The sequence below is a fragment of the Empidonax traillii genome, unplaced genomic scaffold, assembly GCF_003031625.1.
Source record: "Empidonax traillii isolate 1590-97213 ecotype Southwest subspecies unplaced genomic scaffold, ASM303162v1 scaffold579:size954524, whole genome shotgun sequence".
In the NCBI taxonomy this organism is placed as follows: domain Eukaryota; kingdom Metazoa; phylum Chordata; class Aves; order Passeriformes; family Tyrannidae; genus Empidonax; species Empidonax traillii.
The window spans coordinates 13,034-26,195 of record NW_020955772.1 but is presented as its reverse complement, the minus strand read 5'-3'; the positions used below and the strand labels follow the sequence as shown (position 1 = coordinate 26,195).

The 13,162-nt window shown below is 51.8% G+C and overlaps 1 protein-coding gene across 1 annotated transcript in view; it reads right to left on the bottom strand.

Annotated features, from left to right (window-relative positions):
* Positions 1-12,721, bottom strand: part of PKP1 (plakophilin 1) — a 43,535-nt gene extending 30,814 nt beyond the window's left edge. Inside the window, exons 1-2 of the mRNA XM_027898118.1 lie at positions 12,520-12,721; positions 4,593-4,693 (exon numbers count right to left, since the gene is read on the bottom strand). Coding sequence (XP_027753919.1) covers positions 4,593-4,693; positions 12,520-12,721 — 303 coding nt within the window. The remainder of the gene's footprint in view (positions 1-4,592; positions 4,694-12,519) is intronic.
* Positions 12,722-13,162: the final 441 nt, after the last annotated feature.

Genomic DNA, 13,162 nt, shown 5'->3' with positions numbered 1-13,162 from the left:
GGGATGTTTGTCCACGGGAAGCAAAGCCAAGCAGGGATAGCAGGGAGCATTCCTGTCCGGTGGTGACAACTCACATGCAGATAAAGCACTTGGGGGAGGAACCCTTCTCCCACAGAAGCCATTTGGTTAAGAATTTTCCCAGTCTCTAGAGCAGAGGGATCACCAAAGTGTGTGTTTTTTCATTAGTGCCATCAGGGACATCACTGCTACAGGGACCCAGCTGGGTGGGCCAGGGCAGGGCAGAGCCCTCGTGGCAGGAAAGACATGGAGGGGCTGGAGTGTGTCCAGGGAAGGGAGCAGAGCTGGGGAAGGGGCTGGAGCAGCAGGAGCAGCTGAGGGAGCTGGGGGGCTCAACCTGGAGAAAAGGAGGCTCAGGGGGGACCTTCTGGCTCTGCAATCCCTGACAGGAGGGGGGAGCCGGGGGGGGTCGGGCTCTGCTCCCAGGAACAAGGGACAGGAGTAGGGTCAGGTTGGACATCAGGAGGTGGAGTGGTGTTTGGGGGTTTGCACCACACATGCTGCGACTCAGGGACCACCAGGCTGTGCCCTTGGCTTTGAGCCCAGGGCTGAGCAGATCCTGTTTCAGGGGTGCTATTGAGGTGTCAGAGTCCAGGGGGCAGCTCGTGCTGGGCCTCCTCCTGCCATGACTGCACCACTCTGGGTGCCCCAGTTCATCTTCCTTAAACCTCCCTCAGGTTTGTCTGGGTAAATCTTGGTCACCCCCGAACCTCCTGTGGGACCTGTGGCGTCACTCAGGCCTTACATCAGGACACAGCACACGCAGTTCCTGCTGGATTGGCCAAGTGCAAAGCCCTCATGTTCCAAGTGCCTGTTTCTGGAGTGGCCCCACTGATTCCAGCGTTGCCTTCTACTACTACCACTACTACTACAGTGCCAGGTACAATAATGCTGCAAGCAAGGCACTCCACAAGAGGAATAAACAGAAAATAATCTTTAATAAAGGGTAAATCAGAGGTTTTAGTCATCAGTGTAAGAATAATGGAATTTTTAAGTCTATGGCTTTTTCGTAGAATTGGAAAAGCCCTCTGAGATCACCAAGTCCAAGCATTCCCTCAGCACTGCCATGGTCACCACTAAACCATATCCCCAAGTGCCATATCCACACGTTTTGTGACTCCTCCACTGCCCTGAGCAGCCTGTGCCAAGGTGACTGATCCAGAGACAGCTCCTCCTCCAGATCTATCATTTCTTCTGCTCTAATATTTGAACATCAGTATCATAAAAGATGAAAACACAGAAGCAAAAAGGAAGACACATTTCCAGGAAGGCACAAATCAAGACAAAAGGAGGAAGCCAGGGATAACAGCTTTTAAGAGGTGTGGGTGAGACAGGAAACCTCCTGTCCTTTAACGTCACCATCTAAGGCAATGTCTTGGATTAAGGCAATTTAAGGGCAGTGCCTCAGCAACAGCATGGACATGGATTGCCTGCTACACCTTTTTAACTCCAGGGGTATTAAGAGTAAGCAATTTTCCTCCATACAAAACTGGGTCATTTCCCTGCAGTATCTGAATTTGCCTCTGCACCTCAGAGGACTCTGCTGCTTCTGAGGCACATCCACGGCTCCAGGTCCAGCTGGAAAGAAGTCCAGCAATTTCATTCCCCCAAAAATAGATTCACTTCATCTTTGTTTTCATGCCTTCCAACCCAGGGATTACAAAGAGGAAATGTTTTTTTTTAGAAAGCCTAAAGCCTGCAAAGACTTCAGAAAAGGTCTGCAGACCAAAACTGAAGTTTACCCAGACTGGTGGTGGATGTGTGTAAACCTTTAACACTTTCTGGAAAGGAGCAAAACGGAGGAGGTTCCTCAGTGTGGTTGGGGAATATGATGCCTGTTAAAGCTTGTTAAGCAGATTTAGGCTTGAGGTTATATGTTCCAATGTGCCAATGGCACTTGGGACTCATCTCCCTGAACCTGCAGCCTGTTATGTGACTGCTCCCATCCAGCTCCCGGTGGCAGGAGATAGGAATCCAGAGGAGCTGATTCATCCTGACCTGACAGATCTCCAAGATACAGCAGATGAATCACCTCCTCGTACCTCTCTCTTTGTTGGCCAGGGGAGGAGGCCAACACGACTTGTCAGGACTGAATGGCTGATTTGCAGATAGACACAGTTAGGTAAGACAGATTTTACCGTGAATCCTTCACAAGTCCCAGTCCTGAACAGTAGCCCAGGTCCTGAAGACCTTTACCAAAACTTTCTAAAACAAAAGGCACTTGAATTTGGAGAGAGATCTTCCCTCATAAATAACTCCAAAAAAGACCTTCAAAAACCAGCCAGAGCTGCAGAAGTCCATGGGGAACCACAAGTGACTGAAATTCTGTGTCCACGGGACTCTGGTGTCTAATGGAGGCCCTGATCTTCATCATCACCTTCCAAGCTCTTCAACATTGCTGGGTGAAATCCCCAGCACCCAGTGGCATTTCTACCTACCTAGACTTTGTCCAGGTGTCACAATATTTGGCAATAAGATCAGTTAATTAACAAGATTAACAAGAATCCTCACACCAGCAGCACTGACTGCAGTACCATGTTCCCAGCAGGAGCATGAGCTCAAAGGGCTGTTGCAGAGCTGGGGCTGAGCTCCCTCTCTCTTTAACGAAAAAAAAATCCATCCAGAAAACTATTGAAATGGCTGAAACAGAGCACTTTTGCTTACACAAAGCATAACAAACTGCATTCAGGAATCACAGTGGACAGCAGCAATACATCATCGAAACCAACCATCACCATCATTTCACTTGTGAGGTTCGGAGACTCCACCTCTGCCTCGGGAGGTGCCTCAGCTGCACATTTCTGGTGGCCACAAACCCCCTGCCTGTTTGCCATGCCCAGACCCTTCTGCAAGGCCCCATCACTGCCTTAGGGACAGTGAAATGCTCTGAGGCATCACAGAATCCCAAACTGGTTTGGGTTGGATGGGACCGTAAAGCTCATCTTGCTCCACCCCCTGCCACGGGCAGGGACATCTTCCACCAGCCCAGGGTGCTCCAAGCCCCATCCAACCTGGCCTTGGACACTTCCAGGGATCCAGGGGCAGCCACAGCTTCTCTGGGCAACCAGAGCCTCCCCACCCTCCCAGGGAAGAATTCCTCCCCAATACCCCATCTAACCCTGCCCTCTGGCAGTTTGAAGCCATTCCCCCTTGTCACTCCAGTCACTTGTAAATAGTTTCTCTCCATATTTCCTCTGGGCTCCCTTAAGGCCCTGGAAGGCCACAATTGGGTCACCCCAAAGCCTTCTCTTCTCCAGGCTGAACAATCCCAATTCCCTCAGCCTTTCCTCCCAGCAGAGCTGCTCCATCCCCTTACTCAACCTGGTGGCCTCCTCTGGACTTGCTTTTCCAATCACAGTCACTACAATCACCCTTTTGGTGGCAGAAACCCCACTGTCTGGGATTTAACCAGCACAGCAAAAGGCACAGAAACAAGACAACAGACAGGCTGTAAATAAAAATTTCAAAGACATTCCAGTGCTCCCAGTCTTCCTGCTGAACGTGCAGCAAAACCCAGTGGTGCAAACCCATCAAGAGACATCGCTGCCTTGAAGCAAGAGTGCTACACCAAGGCCATTAGGAACGACACAGGAGTCCTTCTGAAGGAGGAATGCTGATGCTCTGAACAGGCAGAGGATCCAGCAACTACCAGGAAAAGCTGCAGCCCTCTGTCTGTGTGCTTGAAGCCAGCAAAAGCACCTTTCCTGGTTCAGGCCTTTGATGGTCGACTCGGAGCTGCTTTGCAGTCCCAGAGTTGTTGAAAGGAGAGCCCTTTCCTTTTCTCATATTCAAATCCCAGAGCTGAATTGTTCCTTTCTACTTCAGAGCTGATGAAAAGCCAGGAAAGAACAGAACACAGGCCTGAGGTGGAACACGAGCACAAGCTGTGCCAGTAGGCTGTGGGGTGGTTTGGAGTGAGTGATTCCTTGTGTACCAAGAGCCTGTCACCAAGGACAGGAGCAGGACTCTGTGGGATGTCCTGCACAAAGACAAGGACTATCTCACCTGTGCTTTTTCTGGAACAATTTTTTTGGGGAATCACTGCAGAAGAACTGGACAATGTTGTTTTTTTCCTTCCAAGCACAGAGAATATCTGGCAAGGGTCTGCACTAGCATGAGATTGGGAACAGCAACACAGTTGTAATGCAGGTCCCCTCATCACTCCTCAACCACATCAATGTTGTTCAAAGGGACATTTTGGTGCACAGAAGCAAAAGTGGAAACTGCTCCAGGTGGGCAATGGATGTGCTCCAAACTTGAACTGAGCTGTAGGAGTCTGAACCCAACACTGATCCTTCAGACAGCTTCAAACCCCTTCCATGTGCACATTAATCCACAAACCCAAACTAAATCTTGTCCACACTGAAGTCCCCAAGCACGTAAGTCATAGATGGAGGGTCCTCAATCATCCTCCCCCTTCGAACTGAATCACTTCCCAAGAGAACATAGTGATGCATAACCTCTCTTGGGCACGTTTCTGAAGCACTATCACCTTCCTACAAGACTATGAGAGAATTCTTTCTGTGCAGGTACCTCAGAGCAAGCCACAGTTCCCAGATCAAAGAGTATCTTACCGGATATCCCCAGCTGCTGTTCCCTGTCTGGGTTTTGGTGTAGTAGCTGCCCCGGGAGGTCCCGTAGCCATAACCGTCAGCTAAACCATCATACATGGAACCTGTTAAGGAAAAAAAAAAAAAAAAGGTGTTCAGCAGGAGAAAGTATTCCCATGGGACACATTTCAGAGCACAGAGCTCTTTTTTTTTATTTTATTTTTTTTTTCCAGCAAGTTTAGTTATGGAATAGTAACAGTTATAAATCTCAACAGGAACACAGAAAATACAAGTTTTAAGTTGAGCCCTTGCCACTGCAGGCAACTCATAGAAGATGGTCGTTCCAGAAGAGCTCTTGGAAACTCCAGCTCTCAGGCCACAGGTGACACTCTGAGCTTTTCAGCACAAAAGACCCAGTGCAATAAAATCTACAGCAGACAAGAAGAAAGCACCAGAGAACCAGACCAGTGTCTTGGGTCGTAGAATCATGTAGTGGTTTGGGTTGGAAGGGACCTTAAAACCCATCTCATTCCATCCCCTGCCATGGGCAGGGACACCTTCCACCAGCCCAGGTGGCTCCAAGCCCCGTCCAACCTGGCCTTGGACACTTCCAGGGATGGGGCAGCCACAGCTTCTCTGGGCAACCTGTGCCAGGGCCTGCCCACCCTCATGGCAAAGAATTTATTTTCTCATCCATAATATAAACCCACTCTCTGTCAGTGGGAAGCCATTCCCCCTTGTCCTTGTCACTCCAGGCCCTGGTAAACAGTCTCTCTCCGTGTTTCTTGTCAGCTCCCTTCAGGCACTGGAAGGCCTGAACTGGGTCACCTCAAAGTTTCTCTTCCCCAGGCTGAACAACCCCAGTTCCCTCAGCCTCTCCTCACAGCAGAGCTGCTCCAGCCTCTGATCAGCTTGGTGAACTCCTCTTTGCTCTGTGAGAGGAACTTGACGATATTTTGTGCTGCACAGCCTGGAAGGTCTGACCCTGGAACACATTTCCCTCGTTCTGACTTGGAGATAAAAAGGATTTCCCTCTCTGGAGGAAAAAAACATCCCTGACTCTTTCCATGGTCTGTCTTTCTGTGTCTGAATCCTGACAACCACATCAACACAAGCAGCCTGAGCAAGGCTTGCTAAAATCAATAAATAGCCAATAACAAGCACAACAGGTAAAGGATGATCAAGTCTGTTTAACACATGGGGATCTAAACCAGTCAAACATTAAAAAGCCTGATTTCCCTGCCTTAAATTTCAATGTCATCTCTAAAAGATCGCTTGGTGTGTTTGCACTTTCTTTGCCTGAAATTGTATTAAGCTCCATCGTCATTTCTGGGACGATGGGCAGAAAAGTGAGTCTGGGTCTCAGATATGCTTTTTAAACATCTTGGATCGGGAGGAACCCATCAGCCATTTCTACTGCTCCTCAGTGCTTTCACCAGGGTGTTTGGACTTACCTACCCCAGCCCTTCCCAAAGCTGTCTCTCCCCGGTAGCCTTTGGCAGTGCAAACCTTGGATCCCTCCCCAAAACATTTTACTCATCACTACAAGCAAAAACGAAGCAAGTCCTTCTCTTTCCACAGGGCCATTTCCTTAACCCCCTTCAGATGGTCCCAAAGAGTTCAATGCCCTTCAGGTTTCGTTTCCAGAAGCGCCCATGGATCGTGGCATCATCCCAGGTCCCGTTATGAGGAAGTGCAAACCCTACAACTCAAATTAACTTCCAGGGGAAGCTCTGAGCGCCTAACAACGTACAGAATCAGGACATACCTGTCTCAGCTTATGCACCTAAACTGGTGGGTAATGTCAGAAATATCCTAATCTTTGTGATTGCTTGATAAGACTCATCTCTTGAGATAAACTGGATAAGCTCGACCGCAAAGGCCCCGAAGCCACTCCGGTCTTCTACAGCCACTGATGCTCAGAATAAACCTGATTTATTGCCTTGCCTGAGGCTCCCAGAACCTGTTATGGTGATTTGGTTTGTGGCTAAAAATTCTTGCATTTTCTCAGGAAGATGATTCCCGTGGATAATAATGGGATTTGCTCTCTGTTGTCAACAAGAGAGGAGTGAGTTTGTAGGGATGGGAGCACCTGGAGACCATCACTCAGTGCAGAATAGGCAGTAGTGAGGTATTTTCACCTGTGCAGGGAGCCACAGGACCTCATTTTCCATAGTCCAGAGCCTGGGTGGGCATTGCCCCTTATTGACATCTCTCTAGCCCTGATGGGTTTAGGTATATAAAGCTGCACAGAGCTTGCTGATAAACCATGGAAATGGCCATGGACATGCAGTGGGACACTCAGCCATGTCCTTCACCTTGTGCTCCCTCCCCACCCTGCCCTGGGATTCCCAGATCAGGAATTAGTGTTGGGCTTCAGCAGTAGAAAGGCAGGGCTGGAAATGGTTAAGTTTGGGCCAGAGTTACCTGATAACCATCATTCTGAGCACAAAGATCAAGCCATCCCATGGTAATTTCCTGGGAATTCTTTCTTTGAATCAACCTCTTGTTCTCTGTAAACATCAGCACCTGGGAGCATTTTCCTGACACAGTGAGGGAGCAGGTGCAGGAAAGGGTTTTTGGGCATGACTTGCAGGTCCATCTGACCAGTCCTCCCTGGGGACCAGGCTTGTCCTTTCAGGATCTGTTCTTGCCATGCACTGCACTCAAGACTCAAGGACTTTGGATCTGAGCAAGAGGACACCAAAAAATAAGCCAGTTTAGGCTCATCTCTAATTTTCTTGGATAAATTCACTCCTACACGGCCAAATTCAAGAGATTGGGCAGCTCCTGCAAGTTTATGTCCTTCAGTTGTGGAAGAGTTGCCTTCACCTCCAAGAACTTGCACATAAGAGCTTGTAAATACATAATTACATAGAACCTCAAATGTGCAAGGCATTTTGAAGTCACCTTGCTGGTTGGAGAAGATGCTTCTCCTGCCACCACACAACTGTGATTTTATTGCTTGGAGAGCTCAGTCCGAAGGGCAGGAAGGACCTGGGGATTTTCTGATGGAGGTGGCTAAAGAAAACATCACCTTTGTTTGTTTCTGAAAGTTTAGACACTTCTTGGCCGGGTTCTTCTTAAGAACCAGCCTGGAGGCGTGATCAGCCCTCAGGGAGAGGAAGGACATTCCTCTTTTCAGCGGGTCACAGGTCCTCAGAATCTGGGGTAAAACCAGACAATCTAAAAAAAAACCCCACCCATTTTTGCAGGGTGTGGAAATGCTCTTTGGGGGAGGTGACTCCTTGGTGATTTTTCCTAGCTATGTCCACAGTTTTCTGTGTCCGATTTGTTGTCATCCACGCAGCTGGTTGGGTCTCTGAAGTGCCCACGTGCACTTGGACAAACACAGAGCCAATAAAATCCAGATATTGGCAGTAGATAACAGAGAATCACAGAACCATTCAGGTTGGAAAAGCCCTCCAGGATCTCACTGCCATGGTCACCATTAACCCGTGTCCCCAGGTGCCACATCCACAGGCCTTTAGAACACTTCCAGGGATGGTGACTCCACCACTGCCCTGGGCAGCCTGTGCCAGCACCTGACCAGCCTTTCCAGGAAGAAATTCCTCCCAAATATCCAACCTAAACCTCCCCTGGCACAGCTTGAAGCTGTTTCCTCTCCTCCTGTCCCTTGTTCCCTGGGAGCAGAGCCCAACCCCCACCTGCCTCCACCCTTCTATGGGGGAGTTGGAGAGAGCCAGAAGGTCCCCCCTGAGCCTGTTTTTCCCCAGGCTGAGCCCCCCCAGCTCCATCAGCTGCTCCTCGTGACAAAGGACCACTCAACAGATGGAACAGAGGCAGAAAAGATGAGGTTCAAATCACCCAGATGAAGCTCAGCCTCCCAGTGACCACACTGTGGACAGGAAACCCCCTTGAGGGCTCCTCAGGCTCTCCCCCTCCTCGGGTTATCATTCCCCCCAAGGCACTTCCTTCAAAACTGGGTCAATTGAAAATCTTATTGACCTTCAGGGGGACAATCCGTGAGGGCAAAATCTAATTAAACCAGGTAAGAATTGCAATATCTTGCACTCTGCACCCCCGTGGACCCCACTACATCCTCCCCTTGCCCTCATGCTCCTCTCTATCCCTGTTATGGATCGTTGCAGAGCAAACTGAGACTGCCACCTAAAGCAGTGTGCGTGTTCTTGATGAGTTCTTTGCTTTCTCCAAGGGCAGCTCTCCTCTCTTGAAGCTGAGAGCAGATGGCAAGGAGAAGAACTGGGGTTCAAAAGAGCAGAAAGGACAGCCAAGGCCTCGACTGGACACAGCAAAGCCAACGTGGAGCATTGTGGAAAAGGATGCACGTTAATAAATATTAATCTGTGGCAGGGAAAGGCAAGACAAGAACCAGGCACTGGTAGTGCAGGCTAGACAAGTTAAATCATAAACCATGCAGGGCTTTCAAACAATAAGGATGATTAAACATAGGAAAAACATAGTAAGACAAGAGGGCCTGTGGGAGGCACAAAGCAAAGCCTGGATGCCTTCTAGGAGAGAGAGGTGGCAGTGAAATCCCAGACGCTGAGATTCTTGCAGGAATGACCAAACTTCATTTCTGCCTTCTGGCCTAAGAGCTGAATGGTTTTGGTACTTTTTTTCCTACCCCAGTAATCTGAGGTTTGTGGAAGAGCAGGAGGCTTTCACTGAATCATGCTGGGGGAAGGGTACAGAAGTTTAAGAACCAGACTTGCCCTCCCCAAAATTTCCTCCTCCCTTCACCTCAGTGTAATGACCCCCATCAAAACCAGGTGGGATCCCATCAGAGGTCAGTGGGATTTCTCCCCTCTCAGCCACAGCCAGCACAGGAATCTATCCTCTCAATCCCAGCTCAGCCATGAGACAGTTGGATATGACAGTCCTTGGTTGGGTTTCCTCAGTGACAAGTCCCTGGCAGGACCTTTCTTTAGCCAGAGGACTTTGCAGCACTGTTGGCCACAAGGAGCTGGCTCAGCTCAGCCTGGCCTTTTCTGCTGCTGTGCCATTGAAATTCATTTTCCCTGTAAATTTGCATTACTCACAAATTCAGTGGGAGCCATCCAGTCAGGTATTCCCATGGGGGGAAGGACAGATATGCCCTAGGGCAGATCCCACAGACCCAAAACCCGAGGAGAACACACCCCCACGGATCCAAAACCCAAGAAAGGGCAGACCCCAAAGAACCCACAGACCCCTCCCAGACTCTGCAGGTCATCCTTAGGAACACCCAGAGCTGCTGTGCTGAGACAAGGCCCCACTGTGGGTGCAGGCAGCTGATTTCTGCTCACTGTCCTACCCCAGTGCACACCATTTTGAGCCCAGGTTGATCACCTTGCCCTGCTGTGACTTGTGCCACACGCTGGGTGACACCAGATCTTCAGAGAGTGGCCACAACACCATGACCTGCTGGACTCCAAATAACTGACTCATTTTACTGCATCCATCAATCAGCAGGATACCGAGGGAGTGTGTGTTGACCCTCCTAAGGAGCTCCAGGTATGGGATACACCACCCTCCAACCCATGCAAGAGGGTTCCATGCCCGTGCTGCCCATCCCAAACCCACAAGGCTCCTGGAGCTGGGGGAAGCTCTGGCCTGTGCTGCAGCTCTGCCTAAAAACACAGATCAAAATGCAGCAACAGACACCTGGACCTGCACCAACACCTGCCCAGACACACGCAGAGAACTGTCTGGGAGCAGGGGGAACAAAGCATGTGGACATTAAGGAAGGGGCTTTGGGAACACCTCGGCTTGGAACTGCCTTTGAGGAGCATCTCTGAGAAATCCCAGGTAGCTGGTGCTGGAGGAGCACTGGGACAGGCAGGATCCACGTCTGACAGACCCATGTAGCCTGTCTGTAGGAAGCATTAATTTTCCTCCTCAGGCCTGCCCAGCTAATCTTTGGCCAACAGCAGCAAAAACCAACACCTGAAAGTTTAGTTTGACCAGCTCAGGCACCAACCAAGAGAAAAACCTGAGAATAAACGGCAACTTCTCGCCCTGTTGGGATTCCATCCATCTGGAAATTCACTGACAGAGCAATTGCTGGAGTGAATCAGCCACCAGCACCTTCTGCTAGCCAATCCCCCCGTGGTGGGAGTGGGGCGGCCTCGCCCCCGTGTGTGGAAGCAGCTCCTGGGAGCAGGATGAGACTCAGTTCCCCTGGCACACAGAAACCAGAGCTGCCCATCTCCACGCACTTCCCATTCCCCAGACATTCCCAAAAGGGGCTGGAGGAGGGGTTTGGCTTGGGAATGTGCTGTTTTATTTCTTGCCCTGTCCCATGGGTTTCACCCGGGCTCCTCTCCAAATACAATCCCATGCTGCCATCCTTCCATCCTGCCCATGGGAGGGAGATATTCCTCTGCCCACTTGCCCTTGAAATGCCCCTCCACTGGAGAGGGAGGCTGGCAGTGCCCTGATGCCCTTACAGAGCCCCTCATCTCCTCCTGGCGTGTATTTTATTTTGTCAGCTCTGCCACCGTAACACCTCAAGCGACAAACCCTCTGGAGGTGGGAGAAGATTTGCATCTCCCACTTGGGTGGCAGAAGAAAGCTCTCCTTGCCTCAGCCCCCCTCACCCCTTGGAGTCTGTGTCCACAAAAAAAAACAGAAAGCAGAGATTTTTTTTTTTCCTGGCGGTGCCCACGTTTCTTCCCACATGTGCCCTCCACCAGGAGCCTACTCTGTTCCCCCCATCCCAGCAATTCCAATGCCTAGAGCCAGGATGACTCCCAGAGGAGCACCCACCTCCACACTTCACCCAGCAGCCTTGTGCCATCTGACTTCTCATGGCAAACCAGCCCAAAACGTGTGTCTGGACCATGACACCTTCACCAGCGCTGACACCTCACAGTCCAGCTTGGAAAAGCTGCCAGGCAAGGCATAGTTCCCAAAAGTGCCAGAGCCTGGCACAGCTCTCCCAGCTTTCCAGCTCACTCCAAACATTCAGCTGAACATTCAGTCTTAGCCTCAGCATGTCCCCCACCAAAGCCTCAAGCTTTCCTCTCCCTGGAGGACTCAGCCAGGCCAGAACTCTCTCTCCTGCTGCCAAAGCATCTCCAAGTCTGTGAGATTTTGCACTGAGCTGTCTCAACCCTCTGATTCCAGCTTTACCTCCAAACCAGCTTTCTCAAAGCCCCAAGGATGGCAAAGAAAATGGTCTGCCAAGCCTTGAGCCAAAGAGGAAGGTATTCCAGCAGGAAAGCCGGCTCCAGGACTCAGCTGACTGCCTGTTTTGTGTGGCACAGGCTCGGTGCACGGAGCTGGAGCGGCTGCCCAGACCCCAAGAACCCTTCCTGCTCCTCTGCACAACGGAGGGGGCTTTGAAACAACCCCACCAGGAACACTTCTCCCAGCTCAGCTCCTTCCTGCCACTCACACCAGGGTGTCCCAGAGACTCCCACACTTCTTAGCCTGTCAATGGCAGACGTGTTGGGAGCTCCAGAGTCGAATCCCAGGCCGAGGTTTGTGCCCTGTGAGTGGGCACAGCTGCCTGCTCCTCACCTGCCCAACGCCCAGGAGGCAGTGAGCCCCGGAGCGTGGCCAGTTCCAGCCCCACAGCACGGTGGAGGAGCAGCTCTGCCAGCTTTGCCCATCCACAGGAGGGGATGGTGGAGAATTCCAACCGTGGAGGCACTTGCGGAGGAAGGATTTGCAAACTGAGGCAGCCAGAGCCAGGGGAAAACTGGTTAACAGCACCACACCGAAATGTCCAAGTGCCTCGGGGAGGTGGAGCAGTGCAGCACTCCCGGGGGATCAGCTCCACTGGGGAGAGAGTCGATGCATCCAGCTCCGAGTCGTGTCCTGACTCTTCCATCCAGTGCCAGACACCTCGGCATCCCCTGCTTGGGGGTGACCGAGAGAGACGCAAACCGGTCTGTCCCCCACAAACAAAACCCCACAACAGCACCCCCAGAGCATCAGCCCCGTCCCCAGAGGGGACCCCCTGGCCGTCCAAGGGTTTTACCTCGGTTGGAGTGGCCCACGCTCGACGACACGGACGACTTCTGCTTCTGCCGCTTCACCGTCATCATCACCTGCTCCTGGACCCGCTGCTTCCCCGTGCCCTTGGTCTTCAGCTTGTGGTCCGAGGGCAGAGCCAGGGTGGAACTGGCCTGGTCTTGGAAGCATTCATATGCCAGGGCTGTTTTCAGCGGAGAGTGGAGCATGGCTGCGATCAGACCGCGGGGCTCGGGGGGACAGGGGGGGCTGCACTTCACAACGCAGGGGCGACCGCGAACCGGCTCGTGCTGGGGTTAATCTGCCGAGCCCCTCCTTGCCATACGTCCCCCTGGCCCGGGGTGTCTCAGGGCTCCTGCTCCCAGCTCGGCTCCCCGCTGTTGTGAGCAGGCACACCCTCTGCCAGACTGGATATACAGCCCTGCCTGCACACACCCACGCGCTCCCGCCGCGGCTCCTCACGGCCCCCGCGCCGTCGCTGCGGGGCACGCGGCTCCCCGGGGGCCCTCGCCCCAAAAACCGCCTCCCCCAGGCCCTGCCAGAGCGACACGGGGCAAGGGGAGTGGGTGGGTGGGTGCCAAAGGGGAGTGGGCGAGGCTGGGAGGTGCGAGGGTTGGGGATGGACGTGGCCGTGCCCGTCACTGCCAAGG